At 42.9% G+C, this 22,949-nt stretch overlaps 1 protein-coding gene across 1 annotated transcript; it reads right to left on the bottom strand.

Moving 5' to 3' along the window:
• Window positions 1-8,189: 8,189 nt before the first annotated feature.
• Window positions 8,190-22,585, bottom strand: CREG1 (cellular repressor of E1A stimulated genes 1). The gene is made up of 4 exons (XM_048495552.1): window positions 22,285-22,585; window positions 19,087-19,206; window positions 14,658-14,842; window positions 8,190-9,849 (listed from the first exon to the last, which is right to left on the bottom strand). The coding sequence occupies exons 1-4, from the start codon at window positions 22,552-22,554 to the stop codon at window positions 9,846-9,848; spliced, it is 579 nt and encodes a 192-aa protein (XP_048351509.1). The 5' UTR covers window positions 22,555-22,585; the 3' UTR covers window positions 8,190-9,845.
• Window positions 22,586-22,949: the final 364 nt, after the last annotated feature.

Below are 22,949 nucleotides of genomic sequence, written 5' to 3'. Positions count from 1 at the left end.
GAAAGAAAGAAGAGTTGGATTTATATTCCCCCTTTCTCTCCTATAGGAGACTCAAAGATGCTAACAAACTCCTTTCCCTTCCCCCCTCACAACAAACACCCTGTGAGGTAGGTGGGGCTGAGAGAGCTCAAAAGAACTGTTACTATCCCAAGGTCATCCAGCTGGTGTGTGTTGGAGTATACAGGCTAATCTGAATTCCCCAGATAAGCCTCCACAGCTCAGGCGACAGAGCGGAGAATCAAACCCTGTTCCTCCAGATTAGAGTACACCTGCTCTTAACCACTATGCCACTACTGTGAAGAAAGAAGGAAAGAAAGAAAGACTGATTTCTACCAGTTCTCCTTAAGACTTGGGAGAATGCCCCCTAAAAAGATGCTGGTACTCAGTACCAGTTCATACCACCACCACCACCACCACCCTGCAAAAGTCCTGCACCTAAGTGTCTGCTCAATACCTTTGTTCTCAAAATGTCTAGCTGTGACAGACTGCACAAAAAGTGTGAGTTTAAAAAGTGCAGGTCTGTTAGTAGTCAGTGTGCTTATCTTTCAGAGTAAAGAATAAATGCCCTAGAAACAGGGATGCCACTTCATTGAATGTGGGCCCTGCTCTCTTCAGTTTAAAAAAAATGATAACATAGAGAGGGAGGAAGATAGTTCCCTGACTAGAACAGTTTGAGAGGCTTTTGGATCTGGATGTCTCTGAATAAACAGCTAACTGCCTGTACTGTGTTAAACACAACATCTTTGAGGAGAATCATTCAGTCAATATGTGTGACTGGTTTTATTGGTATCGGCCTGAGCAGAGTGAAAGCAACATATGCACAGACTGAATGAACTAATGGAGGGTTATTGAGGGACTCATATGCATAACCAGGGAGGAACAGATATTCCAGGGAGGAAATAAGAATTCCTGGGGCCAGTTAGTCTGGCGTGTTGGGTTTTTTGCCTTATTTTCCTCAAGAGAGTGTTGTTGTTGTTGTTGTTGTTGTTTTTGTTTAAGTTTGGGATTCTAACTGAGGGAAGGCTGTGTCAAGGTACTCTAGTGAAGTATCAAGTTTGTATTAGGCTCTGTTTTTAATCTACAAGCCAATACCATCTGAAGAATATCTGAAGCAACTGTACCATCTTTATAACATCTAAGAACTGAAACTTATAACAGAACAACCTTAGTACATCTGTGTCTGTGCCAGAAATTAAGAACTGAATATCTAAGTTCTGGTGTATATAGTTCTCCTGCCTATCCTTTCCTTCCATCCAAGTTATTTGCCATTCCCAGAATAAACTTTTATTCTGTTTTATTCGAAATCTGCTTCAATATTATTTTGTGCTTTATTAAGGGGTTTGCCAGAAAATTTAAATAATGGGCTACCTTTCACCTTCCAGGAAAGTTACGGGGCTGAGGAAAAAGTCCTTTTATTACACCATACACTACCATCTTAAGCACCCCTGTCCCTGGAAAAAGGCAGGAAACCAGACAAGCCTGGTCAGAGAGTGGTTATTCTGTCTCAGTGAATTGTGAAGGTGAGGGGGTCCATCTCACTAACCATGAAATATATTGAAAGAACAAGCCAGGTCTACAGAATGCTCTACTAAATTTCAAAATATGTATTTTCCTTCTCTTGGAAAATAATTTTCATATTTACATGCCATAAATTTGTTCCTTTCATTTTAGTGCATCAGAAGCCAAGACATACCGCAATGAAGGGAACAAGGTTGTGGCATTTGAAGATGAAAATTCATTTCTATGTGCTATGATTTCCAGACAAGTTGAATGTCAATAGTTCTGTGCCAATCAAAAGAGAAACAGTGGCCCTGCAAGCTGCAATACTGGGCAAAAATTCAATACCCTGGTTGTCAGGCCATGCAGTGCCTATCACTTCTAGGGGAAAACCTGAATGTTATATAGGGTAGACCTAGGAATCACTGGGCACTCTGTTAAAACTATAGAGTTTCTGGTGATTCCAATATCATTTCTGGATTTTCCCTGGAAATGACATTGCAACAGATATGATGCATGTGGGTGGGTGGGTGGGTGGTGATGTGGGGGTTAATTCTCCCATCACTGCTTGGAGCAGAAGCAGACATCATGAGCTGCCCTATTTAATAAACATCAGAAACTTGTATGCACAGGAAAGAAAAATAATACGAACACAGATACAGAGAGACTACATAGGAAGTTTTGGCATTGGTTCATATGCTATTGGAAGCTAATCTATCCCCAGAGACAACCATTTAGTGTTTAAAATGTTCCATGGTGTGTTTGCTTGGAGTAGCGGTAACCACAGGTTTTGAAGTCTTAACAGGAAATAAATGAAAGGTAAAAACAAACCTACGTCAGAACCAAGTTGCAGTTATTTATAACTCCTGCATTGTTACTACAGACAGCTTATCCATAATCATCACTCACCAACTGCTGCTAAGAACAAGCCCACTGGTCTATGCACTGACTCTCCTGAGGCCACTTAATACAAATAGAACCAGCGGGCAGAATGAATAACTTTATCACCTTGTGAGCTAGAAGAGGAAATGTGTAAAAACTTGGGAGTGGTGGGGGAGAAGGATGCACTATCATAGTCTCCTGCAGAGCCTGGCTCATGCTTAGTCAAAAATGATCATATTTTAGTCCCAGGGAGCAAAGTCAAAGCTAATACTTAAAGCTGCTTTTAGAGATGCTCACACAATGATAATGGATGCTAAATAGCAAGTCCCTCTGTCTGACAAACAAGTTGGTAACCCTCAGCAGGGCGTACAGATGATTTGTTGCGCAGACTAAAAAGAGAACAATCCTGTCCGTGGTGTACAAACCAATGATTTATACTGAGAACATTTAACAGTCCTCAAGTTACTTTACTGTTGGACAATGTCTGTCTTCCCCACACAGGGAAGTTTCACTCTGCTATAATTGGGTTCCACTGTGCTAATCTCCTTGAAATGCAGCAATTGCTAGCAAATAGATATTAATTGCTGCATTCCAAGGGGATTATCTCACCACCACCCCCTTATCCATTGGCCAATGCCTGGAGAGCAAAGAAGTGTAAACAGATATCTCAGGCTCTACATTTTACCTCAGCCATTCATGGTTTTTAAATGTTGTAATGTTTTTATTGTTTCTAGGATCAAACTGTTGCTATTTGAGGCACACCGCTAACAATTTAACAGTTGCCTACCTCTTGCTAAAATGCCAGATTTTAGTCAACCCTCAGGTAATGTACATAAAAGTCTTGCAGACCCACCGTGAAAAGGGGACAGGTTCTGAGGACGGAGAGGGCTCCCAAACACGGCTTTGATTTAACCACCTGTTCATTGTGCTCTTATTCAAATGGGTTCTGGTCTACAGAAATACAAGCAACCTTTCAGTTTTAATAGGAATTTACGTGCATAGCACTTTATGACTCTCTAACACTTACTGTTGCCAGGTCTTCATTTTAAAACAGTCTGTCAATCTCCATTTTAAGTAGCGGTGGCTTAAACTGCATTAGAGAGATGAAATAATTTCTAAAATGCAAACTCTGCAATTAGTAGAGCCAAAGAGTTCCACTTTTTGGATGGCATTGAATGATAGCTACTAAGGTACCGGTAGTAAAGATTTAGGCATCACAATCTAGTTTTTCCCATTGTTTTTGTAACAGCAAGTCCAGTATTTATTGATAAGGAAGCTCAACAAACAAAACAAAAACCCTGCAACCAAACCATAATTAAAAACAGGCAATAAAGGATTTCGTCAAGGACTTTTTGATGTCACACAGTGATCCACTGTGAAACAAACAGGGAAGTTTTTACCCAAAGTGTTTTTACCCAGGGAAGTTTTTACCCAAGGCGTCATGGACAGTTACATAAATTTGCTTTACCCCACTCATTTCCCAAGCAGCAGCAGACTTGGTTCTTTCCTCACAACCCCCCTGTAACTTAGAAAGAGAGAATGACTAATCGAAAGTGGAATTCCATAGTGGAATATGGAACTCAGGTCTCTCCAGCTGTAGTCTGACACTGAACAATGCCCTACACTGGCTCTCACAAGACTTTCTTTCAGATGTTGCCAGTGTTAGTCACACTGAACTAACTGAATGTGAACATTTAATGGCAGAGCGACATCACCTGGTACAATCAAAACCTGCATACTGTACGGAAGAACATCCACATTATTTGATCCCTCTTTAAGTATTTTGTCATCTCACTTCCAAGTTCACTGGCTCTGATGAAAGCTGCTGTCTAATGACAGCCTAAGATTAGGAAGAATTTTCCATCAATCTGTTTTCAAGTTCTTGTTCTTAGTTTACAAGATAAACTCCCATGATTTACAATGTTTACTATACAGTGCAATTAATTAATCTTCTAATTGAACACCTGCATTCAGTTAGCAACCAATTACTCTTGCACATGCAGCTATACATTCAGACTTCAGACGCATAATCTCACATTTTTTTCTTTGGCTTCCAGAACCATACATGGACAACCTTCAAGAAAATATAGGCATGTGTGTGTGGGTGCACACAAACACCCACTGAGAAAGAGAGTAACTCTAGGGTACCATTTGGGATAGGCTTATGTTAAGGAGGGAGATGGGTATTTAAAATATCTTGTTTTGCTGTGTTGCAACCATAGCCAATGGCTCTGAAATGACTGAATCATCTCAGTCTGCAAAACAGAGAGGTTTTCAGTAGTTGTAAGATATAAGCCAGTGGTTGCACAGTTGTCAGCTATGGTCCACTATCAGCTTTCCAGGTCAACCAAATTTGCACCTACCCTACCTCATCCTAATCACCATCTTAACAGGAAAGAAGCACTGGGATAAAGAGGCACTTAAAATGGTTTAACTCAGGGTTTCATTTTTCAATATTTTACAGCTGTCAACTATTTTTTCAAACTATATCGGATTAATACTTATTAGGACATAAAGTGCATCTCTACAAAGGCTGCCCTGGATGATCGCAGGCTGTAGCCACACACACATTTTTATCAAGTCTGAACTGGGTGAATTTGATGGGTTCCCTATTACATCTGCCCCCACAAGAGGAGCCAGACGTAAAAAGCTGGGAGGGGAAACTCAGGGATTTAATAGAAACTATCTAACAATGTGAATTGCTGATTTAAAAAACAGTCAAAATTCATGGGGTGTAGCAGACTGGAGAAGGGGGAAATGCGGAGAAACCTACTAAACGTAAACCCCATGGTAGCCACACTAAATCAACACCAATGAGAAAGACATAGAGTATCACTACCATGATTTCCCCCTTACTGTAGTTAAAAAGTTGTTGCTCGAAGAATATCTGATTGAAGATTAGGGGTTTGGGAAAAAACTGGGGAGAGGGTTCAGCTGGCAAAAGTGTCTTGTTCTTGTGGCATCACTGGGATAAATAAATGGTGCCCCAAGATTTCTTGTGCATTTCCACATTCCACACACATAAAAAGCCAAAATGCCAGGTATCTTTAGGCATGCTTGAAAATTTGACTACTCACCTGATAGTCATCAAACAGATTAAACTAAACCTTGTAAACTTCAGGGAAGCACAAAGCTCAATATCCCAATATCCCAATTGATCACCAGACACAAACTGTAGAAGACAGCTCACAACATAGGGTTTTTATTTATTTATTTAAAAATATATAACCTGTAAATGTGTGCTTGCAGAAGCACCAGAGATTTCCCAGGTCAGCAAAATTAGTACATTTTAAGTTGCCCTAAAATTTCCAATTAAACCAGGACAATGACATGTCTAGAAATTGCTGCAAATTATTTTTGGGCCACGTAGTATTCAGCATCCAATCATTTTTAAAAAGACGTCCTAAACATCCCAAATTCCTTCTGTTATTAACAAATGCTTGGGCTTGGGCCTAAATTAAAGTAGACCTATAGAAAACTGCATTGATCATCAACCAAATAATCTACAGTGTATGGCACCCTCTTCTGGTCATTCATGATAGGACAAGCTCTATATTGTCCTGCTTTCCATTTTAAAAAATCTGCTTTGTTACAAAATAAGGACAAGGAAAAATGCAGGTGGGCAAATTAGTTGTCTCCAGAAAATACTAAAGCTCTGTTCAGCAACCACAAACAAACAAACATTTGTGAGGGACACAAAATAAGTAATTAAAATAAGTAATTTGCCATAAAAAGCATAATACAATAACCGAGTATACTAAAAATATCCAGCAAACCAAAATCAGACCATAAAACTGCTGTAAAAATAACACCCCTTAGGTATAAGCCTGTGTAGAAATTAATGACTCAGAGGAACCTGAAAGACAGCAGGGCTCACACCAGGTAATCCTCAAAGGAGGAGAGCACTCCACAAAGGTTGAGGTGCTACCGCTGAAAATGCTCCATCTCTAATTGTTGCTCATCTTGTGTGTGAAGGCAGAGACACAGGAAGCCAGGCTTGAGAGGCAGATCTTCTGGTGGGCTGGACTGTATGGGAGAAGAAAGTCTGTCAGGTACCCTAGTCCCAAGCCATTAAGGCCTCAAAGAACCAACACTTTGAATTGTGTCAAGAAACAGATGAGCAACTTGTGCAGACCTTTCAGTGAATGGGTGATATAATTCCTCGAATCCCCCCAAATACCCTGGCTGTTGCATTAGGGACCAACATAAGTTTCCAGACTGTTTTCAGAGACAGCCTCCATACAGCTCATGGCTTCATTCTAGTCTAGTCACAATTTACAGGGATTTCAGTTAATTAAAGCATTCACATCTGGACACAACTATCCATCTTCAATCTTTGGTGAGATTTATGAGAGGAAAAGCATGCAAGTCTGATATCTGCTGGTTGGTTATGTGCAAGGTTTTTTGTGCAGAAGGGGGGCTAATGTCCGTCACAGCAAGATTTATTGTATGGATCTGTCTCCTGGAGCCCTGCTTTCACTTTCCATTCTTTCCGTGGCAAGCAAAACCACTTTTAGCATAACTTATAACTTGCTTCACTGTCAGAGCAGGGAGATGTGCCCATGAGAACATTGTTGCCCCAGAGATCTTCCTTCTGCCCACAGTATTCCTCCCCCCCCTTCCACGTTGCCGACTCTTTCAAGTTAAAGAAGTTCACTCACACAGGCTTAGCAAAAATATACCAAACTCTGCATTTTCATATTGATAGAACAATAAGTCTCTCTGTTCTGGCAGCGGCAGTAGGAAGTTGTGGGAGGGGGGGTGAGAATATCAGCTGTAGCAGGGTTTAAAGTGTCCCCTACTTTGGCAGCATGTGGACCAGGGAATTGCTTTACTCTTTCATGGGTGTGTGCGTGTTGTTTTTGGAACAGTAATATTAAGTGCAGTTTAAGGCTAAGTCAGCAATTTGACTACGAAGTGTAGTGAAATCTGTTCAGAATAAGTTAAGGTGACCAGATTTTTACTATTGAAAAGCGGGGCGGCCGCACGCACGCACGCGAAGACGCTGCGATGTGAGGACATCACTGCCTTTATGCGGCAGCCCCTTGAGTCAGGAAACAGGGGAAGCGCCCCAGAAGGCACCGCGGGCAGCATCGGAGGCGCTACCCTCCTGATTGCCGCGATTATACCTTTCTGGGGCGTTTCCCTGTTTCCTGATGGGGAGCGCCACCACAAAAGGCAGTGTTCTCCTGAAACAGGGAAGCGCCCCAGAAGGCAGTGCAGCAGTGCACACGCGGCTGCAGGAGCACATTGCCTAATCGGGATAATGTCAAAGCCCGGCAGGACACGGGACACATTGCGCAAAAGCGTGAGTTTCCCGTGAAAATCGGGATGGCTGGTCACCTTAGAATAAGTGCCTTTGAGATCTGTGTCTTTAAGAATCACTTGATGAGTGGAAGTAAGAGAACCAAGCCTGGAGAGTTCATTAACCTGGATAGCTTTAAAAGGGGTTTGGCAGATTTACGGAGGAGAAGTTTTTCTATAGCTACCAATCTTGATCCTCCTTGATCTGAGATTGAAATGCCTTAGCAAACCAGGTGCTCAGGAGCAGCAGAAGGCCATTGCTTTTACATCCTGCATGTGAGCTCACAAAGGCATCAAGTAGCAGAGTGCTGGACAAGATGGACTCTGATCCAGCACGCTCTTTCTTATGTTCGTAAGCTTTTCATAATACTTACCATGTATTTTTGGTTCACTATCAAAATCTCTCTTGATTTAATATAACATTATTAACAACCAATCATGCAGTAATGGGCAGATTTATTTTCCACCTGAATCTGTGATGGATGGAAATAATCAGATTACACAAATAAAGATATGACAAAATTTATTTCAAAGTGTCAGTTTGATGATGGGATTCTGAATGAAATTGCCCTTGCAACAGTTTCTTGTGTTGTGTTGATTGTTGTCAGTCTTATTTCTGTCAGGTAGCTACAATGTGGGAAATCTTTGGTATCAAAGCAGACAAGGACAGGAGATTGGGATTATTTTCTGGGCTCCAACCTCTCTTTCATGGATGAGTTCTCTCTCCATGGTTTCAATTATGGTATAGTGAGCTATTTGCATTGCAGTCAACTGGGGCTAATGTTGAATCTCCTCATAACGCTGTTCCATAGACTGCTTCAAAATTGCATATGAGGGCACTTCTGGTTAACATTAACAGACCATAGCCAGGTTTTCCTCATTTGCCAAATCTTACTTCACCACTGGATAGTTTCTCTTCAGAACACAGATGAAGGCCAGACTAGAAGATAACTCAGATGGTTATAATGACAGTGATCCAAGACTCAATATCAGCATGTTGAAAGTCAGCCAACAGAATTTACATACATTTGCAAGTTGCATATATGTCCCCAGTTGAGCAGGTATTCTTTCATACCATATCAAACAAAAGTGGTAGAAGTGGCTGTGCATAAAAACAGAACTTACTCAAACCATGAAGAAAGAAAAAGGGTGTGGATGGTTTGTCTACAACAAAAAAGACACAAGGGTGAGGAACTCAGAGCTATCTCTATGGCGCTACTTCCTGTTTTCTCTTCAGTCACGCTCAGATTACAGTTGACCTTGACTAAGCAAGATGTGCTTGGAGAAAGGGGCGGTGGGAAGGCAAACCAAAGGCAGGAAGTGAGTTCAGTTACACTTATCTACATGGCCCTTTTGCCCCAAAACAACTCTTTTTCCATGTCACTGGGACAGTTCTTACATTTACACAAACAAAAACTGCACTGTCCTGCAAAGTCTAGTTTTCAAACTCAGGCCTGTCTTTGCTGGTGGAGGTATGTGTTCACACACAAGATGATCCTAGCTGGATCAAGGCTCAGGGCACATCTCCAAATAGACTGTGGGGCTGGTCAGTTATGGCAACGCCAAATTATTCATTAGTGCAGACAACTAGACAAAATTCAAGCTCTGCTATAGAGATGTTTGGTGGTGCATATACATTTTTGCCCACTAAAGGAGGCACCATTTATTGCTAAATGTAGAGAATAATCCTACACAGGTCTACACCGAATCCTACTCAGCTGTGTTCAAGGGGGTTTACTCCCAGAAAAGTGTTCCTAAGGCCATGCTACTAAAAATTCACATTAAATTTGGGATTTCCTGATTCCGCCCCTACTTCTTCCTACTGCATTTTTCTGCACTTCTATTGCCAAGTTAGGGAGGTAGTGTCATTGGTATATTCCCTTGCATAAGTTTGTTGAGGCAAAGGCAAAATGAATTATTCTACCATATGCACATTGCAGTGCTCTAAATACTTGGAACACCCAATCAGATTTCCCTCCGCCTGTAGATTCTAGATCTGAAAAGCTTGGTTGCACAAAGTGTGCACAGCAGAGGCAGCGTCATCAGGAACTTGAAAAGATGGTCCAGATTTGGCATCCTACAGAATTGTCTTTTCTTTCCCAGCATCAGTGCTTCTAGTTTTGGAAGTGCAAAGCTTCATTCATTTCATCCAAAAATCTTCCTCAACTACAAAAAGTCAAAAGAAAAACAATTAAACTGGCATGCAGGTACTAGTATTTCAATATATCTCTCAACAAACCAGATATTTTGTACACATACAAACCAGAATTTAGGATTATATTGAAATCAAGGGGAAGGACAGCACTTATGTCATTGCAACAGGAAATGTTTAGACTGTTCCTAAATTTACTCGGAAATCCAGGGCCAAGACTTTCCTCAAGACGGCCACGCTGGGGGTTAGATTGGCGTACATGACACCGAACAAAGCCTTCGCAGTGATACCGACTCCAACCCCCCCCGCATGGACACTTAATCTTCAACTCTATCTTGCGATAGCGGAACGGTCCTGGTAACGAACGGGAAGACGGTGCCACGGAGCGCTGTTGTCCGATCGACCTACCTTCTTCTGGCGGTAACCGGGTCCGAGGCATCGCCAAGGAACCAGAGGGACACAGCCACCACCCCCACCCCTGGCTTGGCCGCATCACCGCTCCAGACTTCGCCAGAGGGCAGGGGGAGCGTGTCCCCAGGCCTCAGCGACGCGCCGGACGGTCGCAGAGAAGGTAGGTCGATCGGGCAAAGGGGGGGAGGGATGGTGCCTTCCGGCTGCTTCCGCTCACTCAGCAGCGGCTGGAAGCCGCCATTTTCCGAAAACCTCGCTTGGGAAGCGAGGTGGGAAAATGGCAGCTTCGCACCGCTGGGGAGGAGCGAGGGCGGCGCAGCTGCAAAGCAGCTGCGCCCCCCCATGCGAAAAGCTCCCTGGGGACGGCGTTTTTGCCATCCCCAGGGCGCTGTATTTGGCCCATGCAGAAAAGAAGCTAAAAGTACTTAAATTTTCATGGGGTAGAGAGAATCTTCCAAAATAACCCCTGCTGAGGGGAATGGAAGCAGTGATTTTCAGGCCTGTCAGGATGTCTTGAGAGGTGTGCTGTCTCCCTGGGGTGAAAATCCATCCCTCCTCCAAGCTGAAGGACATGGCACAGGGAGGGAGAGAAGAATAGTGGAGGTGAACACCTGGCTTCACAGATGGTGTGGCCAGGAACGTGTTGACTTCTTGGATCATGGTCTGCTGTTTCATGAAGGTGGACTTCTGGCAAGGGATGAATTGCACCTAATGGCAATTGGCAGAAACATTTTTGCTAGAGAGCTCACAAACCTTATCAGAAGGGCTTTAAACTCAGCGATGTTGGGGAGGGAGACACTATTCATGAGGGCAGGGGTTCATGAAGTGCTGGGCATAGTAGTCAAAATGTTGTAGAGAGAACTGAGCAAATAGTTCAAGAACCCATCAGTGGGAGGGGAAAAAACTCAAATAAGCAGCCATGGTCTTAGACGTGTCTATTTCCCATGTTCAGTGCATCAGTGTAAATATGACAAACCTGATCTCTTAACACAGTGAGGCAAAAAATGATACAATAGGCATAATTGAAACCTGGTGGGATGAGCCTCATGGTTGGAATGCAAATAACTGAGAGGTATAACCTATTTCAAAGAAATTGACCACACAGGAAAAACGGAACAACACTATATGCCAGGGATGATTATACCTGTGAGGAGGTCCATGACTTAAATCCTCAAAGTCAGGTTGAAAGCATCTGGGTAAAAATTAAGGGGGAAAGAAGCAACAGTGATGTCATTGTGGGGGTCTATTACAGATCCCCAGGCCAGTCTTAGATGAAGCCTTCCTGGAACAGATGACCAAAAGCCCCAACCAAGGGTGGGGGGAATCCACCTGTGGGGGCAGCACAGTGCCAGCGAATTTTCCCTCCCCAGGGCACCTGCAAGGCAGAGGGGCAGATTTGTAAACATGTGGCTGCCATGCCACTCCCTGGCAGCAGTACATTGTGTTGGATGCCGCACCAGATCCCAGGGCCCCTGCTGCCACCAGTGAAGTGTAGGCAGGCTGGGGGAAGAGTCGACATTACTCAGCTTCCTCCTGGCCACTGGCCACATTATGCTGGCAGCTGATGGTGCAAGCCCATTCAGTCCAATGGGGGCTTCTTGGTGACAGGGAGGCTTTTTGAGCCTCCCTGTGCTGCTGGGAAGCCTCTATGGGAGCAGCGCCCTGGTGTGGCTGAAGCACTGTGGCCGGACTCCCAGCCTCTTGGATGGGGCTGCAGACTTTCTGAAAGGGACGATGAGTAGTAGTGGGAGATTTTAATTATCCTAATATTTGTTGAAAGTCAAGACTATAAGGTCCAACAAATTCCACATTCCCCTTGCACACAATTACATGGTCCAGAAGGTGGAAGAGGCAACAAGGGGATCTGATCCTAACCAACAATGACAACCTGGTTAATGGGATAGAAGGGGTCAGATCCCTAGGTGTGAGTGACCATGTTCTCCGAGAGTTTGTTATATAAGGGGGATGCTAAGCATAGTCAGACATATGTTCTAGATTTTAAGAAAGCTGATTTCAGTAAACCTAGAGATCTACTGGCTGTGATCATATGGTTAAGAATACTAAAAGAAAAGGGAGTACCCAATGGATGGGAGTTTCTTAAAAGTGAAATATCAAAGATACAATTTCAAACAGTTCCAATGAGGAGGAAAAACGGAAGGTATCTAAAGAAACCAGGATGGATGTCTAATGAATTTCCAACTGAGCTACGATTCAAAAGGGACATGAACAAGAAAAGGGGAGATCACCAAAGAGGAATTCAAACGAATAGCCAGCACGTGTAAGGAAAAAGTAAAAAACACAAAAGTGCAGAACAAGCTCAGGCTTGCTACAGCAGTTAAAAAGAGTAAAGGGGGCTTTTCTCTCTCTGTGTCTCTCTCGGAATGCTGGGGATATACCTTGCTGGGGCATACCTTGATTCTAGGGGTGACATGATAGTCACATTTAAATATTTGAAGAGACGTCACATTGAAGATCGAGCAAGTTTGTTTTCTACTGCTCCAGAGACTAGGATATGTAGTAATGGATTCAAACTATCAGATAAGAAATTCAACCTAAACATTAGGAAGAACTTCCTGATGGCAAGGGCTGTTCAACAGTGGAATATGCTGCCTTAGAGGGTGGTGGAGTCTCCTTTTTTGTAGACTGGACTGCCATCTGTTGGGAGTGCTTTGATTGTGTGTTCCTGTATGGCAGGAGGTTGGACTCGATGACCCTTGTGGTCTCTTCAAACTCTATGATTCGACTCAAGGATATCCACAGAAGGTGATAAGCAGTAGATTCAATACAGACAAAAGGAAACACTATTTTACACCACAAGTGATTAAAATGTGGGATTTGTTATCAGAGGATGTAGTGATGGCCACAGGCATAGATGGCTTTAAAGGGAGATCTGACAGATTCATCAAAGAGTGGTCCATCAGTAGCTACTAGCCATGGTAAATAAAGAAAACTTCCTCACTCAGGCGGATTCTGCATGGGCCAAAAACAGCTATGTGGAAATGGTGTGAAAACGGTGTAAACCTTTTTACACCATTTTAAACCATTTTATACAATTTTCACACCGCTGTTTTTGACCCATGCAGAATCCCCTTCAGAGACAGTAAAAATCTTTATACCAGTGCTAGGAGGCAACATGGAAGGCCTCTGTTTCTGCCCCTGTTGCTGGCCCTCTAGGAACTGGTTGGCTACTGTGTGAGACGGGACCAGATGGACCACTAGTCTGATCCAGCAGGGCTCTTATACTGGGTTGTGGTCAATATCCTGAGTACTTCACCACAATATATCAGGGGTCTATTGTACTGGAAAGATGACCTTAGTTCCACTTAGCATAACAATTCACTCAATTCTCTGCTGCCTCTGTCCAGCAGTCCTGAGATCCCCCATTCACACCAAAAATAACATATATTTGAAGGGGTATCCCCACCCTCATAACAGAGGGTGGGGGACCCTTAAGGAGAAAATAGAATGGGTGTCTGCAATGAAGAGAGGGGAGTCAAATGAAATCCCTTTTGGCAGAGGAAGTGTAGCAGAACAACCTTTCCATTCATGCAAAAGGAAGGGGGTCTGACTTCTCTTGGTTGCCCTTGCTTCACTTCAGCCCTGCATCATGCAGCATTTTATCCAGAAGGCTTCCCCACCCCCACCCACCCCCCAGACCAGCATCAGATTCTGAAGTTCACTGAGGGCTACTAGTGATAAAAGGATCACAGTAATAAACTTTTACCATACTTCACCTTAACCACTACACAAAAAGAGATCCTGCCTTCTCTCATTATAATACATTTTTGGTCTGTTTTATTTAATGTATTACACAGAGTTCTGGCCCTTCTCAAAATAGACTTAGTGCTGGGAAAGGAAAGGAAAAGAAAAGCAACACAAACATATTTGCATAGTGTGGAGCTTCAGTGTGACAGAACGCTAAAAACTTTTATTCTTGTTCAGTTCATACTGGAGAAATAGTTAATGTGTTGGAATGTCTGAAGGATAAAGCTATAAATGGTGTAGACATGTACATAACAAATAGGTCCTCAAATTAAAGGTGCTTTATTTTATTGTAATTGGGAATTATCAGCTCTCATCTTTATTGTTTCCCTCTACAAGTAAAACAACTATTGGCTGTTAATGGGAACAGTTTGGAGATGCTGCCCTTTCTAAATCTGGAATCTTCAAGATGTGCAGAGGCTGTTTCAGACTAGGGAGACTCAGGGAACTGAATACTGCTGAGATCTCTTTTGGAGATTAAACAATCAAGGCCTTTGTGTAATGGCAGCTTCCCCAAAGATCAAGTGAAAGATCAATTCCTAACAAGAATACCCCAAAAATTACTCCTTTAAGAAGTTATATGAAACCAAGAAATTGACAAATGAAAAGCCCAATCCTCCCCAAAAGTGCATTAAGATTGGATACTTACTGAGGGGTGGCCTTAAAGTAGTCTTCAGGGGACACAGATTCAATTCCCCCAAAATGGCTCAGGACCCAAATGTTAGCAATGTTGAGTTTGGCAACAAACCAGTCATGTTCAGCAGGCCAATCTTCCATTTCAGGATGTCTGTTGAATAGTACCTTCCTTCCAAATTCTTCTTCTGCTCCAGTCACCTAGCCAACAGAGCACAGCATAAACTTTAACCACAATATTTTATCCTCGAACAGCTAAGGGCCAGGATACCAAAGACTGCCTTTTCCCACACAGACCTACCTACCTATTAAAGTCATCTTTGGAGAGCCTGCTTCAAGTGCCCCTGCTAAGACAAGGATTGCTTATATCAAGTACCTCTATCTCCACTGGCCTTCTCTCATTCTGTTCCCATTGCTACCCCCAACCACCATGCCAGAAGGCAACCGTGGGAGGTCAGCCATTCAAATACCATTGTTCCAATCTATTCTTCCTCAGCTCCTTCGCTCCTTGCAGCGGAAGTTTCAGTTTCCCCAATTTCCCCTTTCCAAGCACCTGACTCACATCTCATTTTATTTGTTTGTTATTTCCCACCAAGGTAAAAGGTGGGAAATAACAAACAATTTTATTTCATACTGAAGGAGCTATGGCAACCACATTTTTTTGGTTTGGTATTTCCTCAATGATCCCTCCTTCCTGACCAATATTTTTATTTTAACTCATTTAAAAATTGTTTTGATTATGTATTTTTGGAAGAAGGGTTGATGTTGATGGTTTTATGTTATTTTATCATTTATTTTACATTGCTAGCAACCTTGGTGGCCCTTGTAAGGGTAGAAAAGTGGGATCATAATCATGTGACTAAATAAATAATACTAGAGCCAGTGTGGTAGAACAGATAATAAGCCTGACTTTGACCACAGTAACCAGGACTCCAATTACTGATCAGCCAATTATAATTGAATGATCAGGCTATTATACACCAGTCTTTCCCTAGGATAAAAACTGAACAAACAAACAAAATGAACAGAAAACATAATTACCATTATTTCAAAAAGAACTTGCCAGAGTACTTTAAAAAGCACAAGTAATTACCTACATTCCAGTTTAATTTCCTCTAATGTAATGAATAGGACTGGTTTCTTCCATCCTCAGATATGAATCAGAATAAAAAGATGTGGCCATTTCAGTGACCTAGCCTATAAACACAAGTCTTTGTTATCTTTAAAAACCATGACTCTGCTTTAGATCGAAACCCAGAACTAAAGAAATTGTAGGATGCTGCAATAAAAACTGTGTCAATATCTTTTTTAGTAATAATTTCATCACTAGCTAAACAGTGTCTTGCCAGACAGATCTATGGTGGGCTAAGGGAACCGTTTCAAAGACAGTGGTGACTCTACCCATCTCAGCCAACACTTGGGATGCCTAGCAATGCAGTGCCAAAATGGGCAGCCCACGCTTTACATTGGCTCAGTGTACCTACAAGGAAATAGAACTACGTATGAACTTGTCTCCCTCCAGATCAGCCTTCCATAATGCCTCTCTAACATCCTTCTTGACAGGATTAAGTGAACACAATGCTCTTGCCCTGGAAAGCATTCCCATCTTTAGCCCTGAATCATACACCCCTGTGAAGACAATGGGTGTGTTAATGTGCTTGCCTGCCCAGTATTATACTAACCCAATGCTTCTTCCTCTGACTAATACCTTTAATGACCACCTCATTTACATTGCCACTGTTTTACAGCATTAATTTCATCAGCTAACTTGGAGTGCCCCTTGGAGACACTCCTGAGCTTGGAACCTTAAGCTGATGCCTCAATCCATTAGATCAACGACTCAACCATTAAGGTTGATGTCTGCCTCTTGTCTTTTTTCAAAAAGGCAAGACTCTTCTTTGTCCTGGGAGATTAAGGGTCATTCTGCATAACCCTTAGGGTCCCCTTTTCTCTATAAGAAGCCCACTCTCCCAAGTAGCCAGTGTTCAATATCTCTGGACACCTCTCTTTCTGTGATACTGTTTTACAACACATTGTTCTTCCATTCCACTCCAAGATCAAGTGACTACCCTGTTTCCCCGAATATAAGACATCCCCTAAAAATAAGACATAGTAGAGGTTTTGCTGAAGTGCGAAATATAAGGCATCCCCCGAAAGTAAGACACAGCAAAGTTTTTGTTTGGAAGCATGCCCGACGAACAGAACAAGGAAAAATAAGACATCCCCTGAAAATAAGACATAGCGCATCTTTGGGAGCAAAAATTAATATAAGACACTGTCTTATATTCGGGGAAACACGGTATAATCCTCACTCCCTAATTCCCTCATCTATTCCAGATCTAACCCCTCACAACTGCTAGGGCTGTGTGTGTGCTGTTGCTTTAATTATTGTGTGCTTGTGTACCCCCATAACCCCTTAATAAAAATGTTAAACTTTATTAGCTCTCCTGCGAATTTCTTGCAAAAGCTGACTTCTGTAGAAATAGGCAATCAGGTGTTGAGCTTGGCAGACCTTCTGCAAAGCCAAGAGTCTGCTCTCGCTAAGTCCCCACTCTAAAAGGAAGAGACTTCCACCACTTTGGGTAACACATGTGCCATGTAATCATGGTGGTCCCACAAATCTGGTTAAGAGATCAGAAGCGGGCTTGGATCATGTTCCCTTCCACTCTCTCATATAAATTTCCCACTGAAACCAGGATAGTTTGAAATCCTCCTTTTTCTTCTTAAGCATAAGCATAAGCATTTTATTGTCATTGTGCACGCACAACGAAATTAACAGCAGCATTCCTCGATGCACACAATTTCAGACTCATACATCATCCTCACTTTCCCCTTCCTCCACCCATCCCTACACAGCCCCAATACATCAATATGAAGCAGCGGAGTTTAGCATAGCCACAGCTCTAGAGTAGAAGCTGTCTCTAAGCCTCTTTGTCCTAGTTCTGAGGGCCCTGTATCGTCTGCCAGATGGTAACAGTTTAAAAAGAGAGTGTGCTGGATGAGACGGGTCCCTCAGAATATTTTGGGCTTTATTTAGGCTTCGGGAATTATAGATTTCTTCCAAGGAGGGAAGAGGGCAGCCGATAATCCTTTGTGCAGTAGTGATCACCCTTTGGAGCGCCTTCCTATTCGCCACTGTGCAACTGGAGAACCATACACAGATGCAGTAGGTTAGGACACTCTCTATAGCACCGCGGTAAAAGGACACCAGAAGTTTTTCATCCAGTTGTTGCTTCCTTAAAAGTCTCAGAAAGTACAGTCTTTGCTGGGCTTTCTTAACCACCGCGGCAGTCTGTACGCCCCAGGTCAAGTCCTCTTTAATCATAAGCCCAGAGAATTTAAAACTAGCCACCCGCTCCACTTGATCTCCATTTATAGTCAAGGGCTGAATTTCTGAGCTATTCCTTCTATAATCCACTATGAGCTCCTTTGTCTTGTTAGTGTTAAGAACCAGGTTATTTTCCCTGCACCATGAGAGCAGTCGGTCCACTTCATTCCAATAGGCAGACTCATCCCCTCCAGAGGTGAGCCCCACCACTGTTGTGTCATCAGCAAATTTGATAATGGTGTTACTATGATAGACAGGAGTACAGTCATATGTATAAAGGGTGAACAGTAAAGGACTCAACACACAGCCCTGTGGCGTTCCCATATTTAGAGTAAGAACTGAGGAAACCCGATTTCCCAGTCTACAACCCCTCTAGAGGGAAAGTCCAGACAAGAGAGTCCCTAATCCACAAACCTTAGATTGAATGTGAGAGTCCCAAGATCCACAAGTCTTTGTCACCAGTCTTTGTGGCGAGATTGTATTAAATGCGGAACTAAAGTCCGCAAAGAGCATTCGCACATAATTCCCCTGATGTTCCAGATGCGTCAAAGCAGTGTGGAGGCTAATGGCAATGGCGTCCTCCGTAGATCTCTTAGTCCGATATGCGAACTGATGTTTATCAAATGTATCTGGAAGGCAAGAACTAATATGCCTATGGACCAGTTTTTCAAAACACTTCATGATGATGGGGGTGAGTGCCACTGGTCTATAATCCTGAAGATTGTCAGCAGGAAATCTCTTTGGTAGTGGAACAATGGTGGAAGCTTTCTTCTCTTTAGTCAGGATAACCTGGATGTTAGGGTTAACCAATATCACCACTGGTGCACTCAACAAGGGCAACAGCAGAAATTCACACGTTAGAAAGTGGGGAAGAGAGCTACTCCCAATCTCCTGACCACTGTAGCGGGACATCCATTACTACCCGTGTATACATCCAATGCATCAAGGTTCTAATTTGTAGATTAACTGGGATTCTATCACAGTTAAATGTGCAATTTCAAGAAAAGAACGTTAAGTCAGTATTCTTACTTTCAGAAGCAATGTTATGAAGCCCATTCTAAACTACTGGGACCATATGCGTATAATTTTCTTGAGGTGTATAAATGTTATAGTTTACCTTCTCAACTACTCCACAGAAGATCACATGGGCACACAGAGGACTCTGAGGATCATAGTGCTTATCCTTGCAATAGGAAGTCTGTGCCAAGGAGAGTGTTAAGGAGGCATTTCCATTGACCTGAAACACAAAGAGCAAAGTGGGTTTCATAACCTATGTTTCAGTGTATCTAGGATATCTAACATATTACAAGGTGCCTTCAGATGTCACATCCAGCAACAAATATTGCATGAGGAGTTGGAATAGCAGGCCTTCTCCTCTATTATCCCTTCCCACCAGTACCCTGTTGCTTATCCTAGAAATTCCAAGGGACAATCACAGGAAAAATGTCCTACAGTGCAAGAGATTGCAATGAGAATAGGAACATCTTTTTCTTCTCCTCCATATTCCACTGACAGCTTATGCTGAAATGTTACCACATTCTACCCCTATTCACTAAAACAAAAAGTTTTCATTTTATTTGTCATATAGTAGTTTTATGATCTAATCATACAACTTTTTGAAAAGCGACCTCCTGGATAATTCCATCAGATTAATATTTCAGGAGGGGAAATAACATTTCAGACCCACAAGATTTAAGCATCAAATAAAGAAACTTGCACGTCATATTTAAACAGTATCAGCCCTTAGCACTGACAGTCAATTCCAAGAAGCAGCACAACTGTTTATCTGCAAGCATATGTTGTCACGTAATAGTACTCTAGGCAGATGTCCAGGATACTGAAACTGATAAGAAACCATAGCACTTTTGAGATGCTCCTTCCCCTCCTGTAAAGGGAGACCAGCTAAGCATTTTGAAATGCAAGATCGGATGTTCTGCTTTTGTGACTTAGATTTATTTTTGCGGTCATCAACCTTTGCTTTAAAAGAAGTATTGCTGAGTAATGAAAAATTGTTAACAAATTGTGTTCTGTCCTAGTAAAACAACATGGACTACTAGACAGACTACTAGAGATGAAGCTGTCAGCCAAGCAGAACTGAGAAAAATACTATGAAAAATAGCTTTGTAAAGAACAGATCATTTTGCTATGTTCCCCTGGGTCTTCTAGGGGATGCACAAGTTAGCTTTTTAACAGACAGCGAGCTACCAGTAGCTTGGAAGCTACCTGTTGGGAGATGTTAATATACTGAGACGAAATGACAACATATAAGACCATGTTTTCCTATGACAGCTAGAAATTCTCACAGATCTCAAACATGACAAATGATAATCAAAAGTTGGTTGGCCTCATTACACTCAATCAATGAGCTTAAATGAGGTACAGAGCACAGCAGGCATTGTGCAGATGTTAAAATGAGAAGGAAGCCAATTTAATATGCAGGAACTTATTAAAAACTCCCACCCCTCTTAGCACCCCAAACAGACACTTATACCATGAGCTAGCCCTGCTGCAACCTTATGCACACTGGCAAGGGTTGCCAACTCTAAGCTAAGAAATTCCTGGAGATATGGGAATATATAGTGTCTGCCACCCAAACAGCCATTTTTTCCAGGGGAACTGATGGATGTAGCTAGGAGATCTCCAGACCTGAAGACGGGCAACCCTGATAAACAGCCTTAGCAACAGTTTGCTGCAACCCTTTATTATGAATAAGGTAAATCAAGGTTTCAAAACCCATGTGAAACCCATGCTTTTAGTATTTTAACTTGTAAACCATATATAATGCATAACCATGCCTAAACAGCTGTTGCATCTTAATAGGGCCACTGTGCTTATATTTTGCTTCATACAGCCGCACCAAGGTTACTGATATTTCCTTATGTATTTTCTCAAACCACCACTTCCATCGAACACTACATAGAAACAATCTGGTCTAATGATAGTGTAACACGATTTGGTAATTGTTGTGTGGTGAAGCAAGTATAATCCCTTAATTTGGAGTTGCTTCCTTGCCCTTCCAAAGAACGCAGGAAATCAAGGATAACTGTAATCTACACATGTGTCAAAGAAGTGGGCAGAGATTTGAACAGCTACTCTCCCCACCTCATAAACACTGTCTAATCACCTGCCAAACCTGCTCATGGGCAGCCATGTTTTCCCTTATTGAAGAGAAATGGTAGTGAATTTGTAATGACTGTAGGTGCCCATAAAGCAGGACAGAGGGGGAAAGGGGGAAAGTGAGTAATAGAACTATAGGACTTTCAGTGCCAGGATATAAGAGGAGGCAGTCTTAAGTAGCCAAGGGTGTTCTGGATTTGATGCTGGATTCCTCCTGGCAAGCTAGTTACCTACTACACCACAAGGTCACACCACAATTTCTCTGTCTAATATGCATGTTTCCCACATGAAAACAGCATGATGACTGCTTGAAATACTATTTAATTATGTTATCGTGCACATTCCATCAACCAGCAGAAATAACTAGTTGTTCATCCCCTTGGGAAACAACACAAAGGAAATCTTATCCACAGATCACTGCCCTTTTCTTTCTGAACCTCCTGGGCAAAAGAAAATGGTCAGATTCCCATTTATGACTGTCTCTATATTCAAAAGACAGCATTCCAGCTGATGCTCCTTTTCTCTGAATGCAGTTTGCAAAGTTGCACCTGCTAAGTAAAAATCTCCCTTCTGCATAACTATCAAAGGCACAAAATTTGGCAATTCTAGACAGCACTGCTTCAGAGCAGTCAGGTTGTGTTTAGGTCAGCTCATACATGTGTGGGATGTTTGTTTTTGTTTCAGTTTGTTTTTAGTTTTAGTTTGTTTCAGTTTAGTTTTTAGTTTTTTAAAAACCAAAGGGTTTTTTTAAAGAACCTTTCCCAGTCCCAACCATCCCATCTACCACGGGCTCCCTTCAGGTGTCATTGTTTTTAAAACACTGTTTCTTTTTCACAGTTGTAGTTCAAGAAGTCCAAAAGCAGAACGCAGCTGTAAGCAAACAAACACAGACGCACACCCTTGCGTGGGGGAATTAACAAGGCAGCCTAGTGAAGCCAGGAACCACTTTCCACGTAAAGAACCACTGGGTGGCCGTTCCTATCAGAACTTCATGGAAGTCTCTACTCAAAGCACAGCCTCGTCCCGTATCTCCAGAGACAAGGCTGAGCCCTACAACACACAGAGTGAATGCAACTGGACTCCTGAATTATGTGCAGAGTACATTTCATTCCTATGGATCGGAGTGAAATACAAATCAGGAGTCAAGTAAAGGCTCGAGCCGGCTGCAATGCGGCGCTGCCCCGAGGCAGCCTCTTACCTGCAGGTCCTTCACCGAGATTTCCAAGGGGGTCAGGTACATGTAGGGCACCCCGGTGCCCTTGGATAACTCCCCGTCGCTTATGGAGAAGACGTTGGCGAAGGGCTGCCCCTGCACCTGTGGCTGCGTGGAGAGGGTGGCCAGCGCGCCCCAGTCGCAGGCGTGCGCCACGAAGCGCGCCACCCGAGCCGTCTCGTTGCTGGGGGGGACTCCAAAGGCGGCCGTCGCCCCCGCCAGCAGAAGCAGCAGCAGCCCCCGGAGCGACAACATCCTGGGCACGCGCTTCTGACAACTCCCGGCCTGGGTGACAAACCAGGAAAGAAAAGACGCGAAGGTAAGAGGCCGGCCGTGCAGATTTTAACCAATAGCGGCGCAAAGCTCTCAGTTCGTAACCAATGAGGACTTGGGGTGGGCGGGGAAAACATGAAGATCAGTGGAGAGGATGACACAGCCGTCTAGCGATGGTAACGGGAATTGGTATCCCTCGGTCGGTCCTGTGCGAGAAATAGTGCCAATGGGGACCAGAGTTTAATATCGATCTGATCAGGGGGGCAGCGACACCGAGGATTGTTGTTTATACTGGTCTAGCTATGTGTGCCTTTTAAAGTGCACAGTAAGCAATTGTCATGTCACCGAGTGGTGATAATATATACCCCACTAAAACA

This window comes from Sphaerodactylus townsendi, linkage group LG04 (assembly GCF_021028975.2).
Source record: "Sphaerodactylus townsendi isolate TG3544 linkage group LG04, MPM_Stown_v2.3, whole genome shotgun sequence".
In the NCBI taxonomy this organism is placed as follows: Eukaryota; Metazoa; Chordata; class Lepidosauria; order Squamata; family Sphaerodactylidae; genus Sphaerodactylus; species Sphaerodactylus townsendi.
Note: the sequence above shows the minus strand (reverse complement) of the source record. Positions and strands in the feature narration are given on the sequence as shown.

Coding starts and splice junctions, on each gene's coding strand:
- CREG1 (XM_048495552.1), bottom strand. CDS start 22,554: ATGTTGTCGCTCCGGGGGCTGCTGCTGCTTCTGCTGGCGGGGGCGACG. Junction 19,207..22,284: donor TCTCGGTGAAGGACCTGCAG/GTAAGAGGCTGC, acceptor TTTGTGTTTCAG/GTCAATGGAAATGCCTCCTT. Junction 14,843..19,086: donor TCTGTGGAGTAGTTGAGAAG/GTAAACTATAAC, acceptor TCTGTTGGCTAG/GTGACTGGAGCAGAAGAAGA.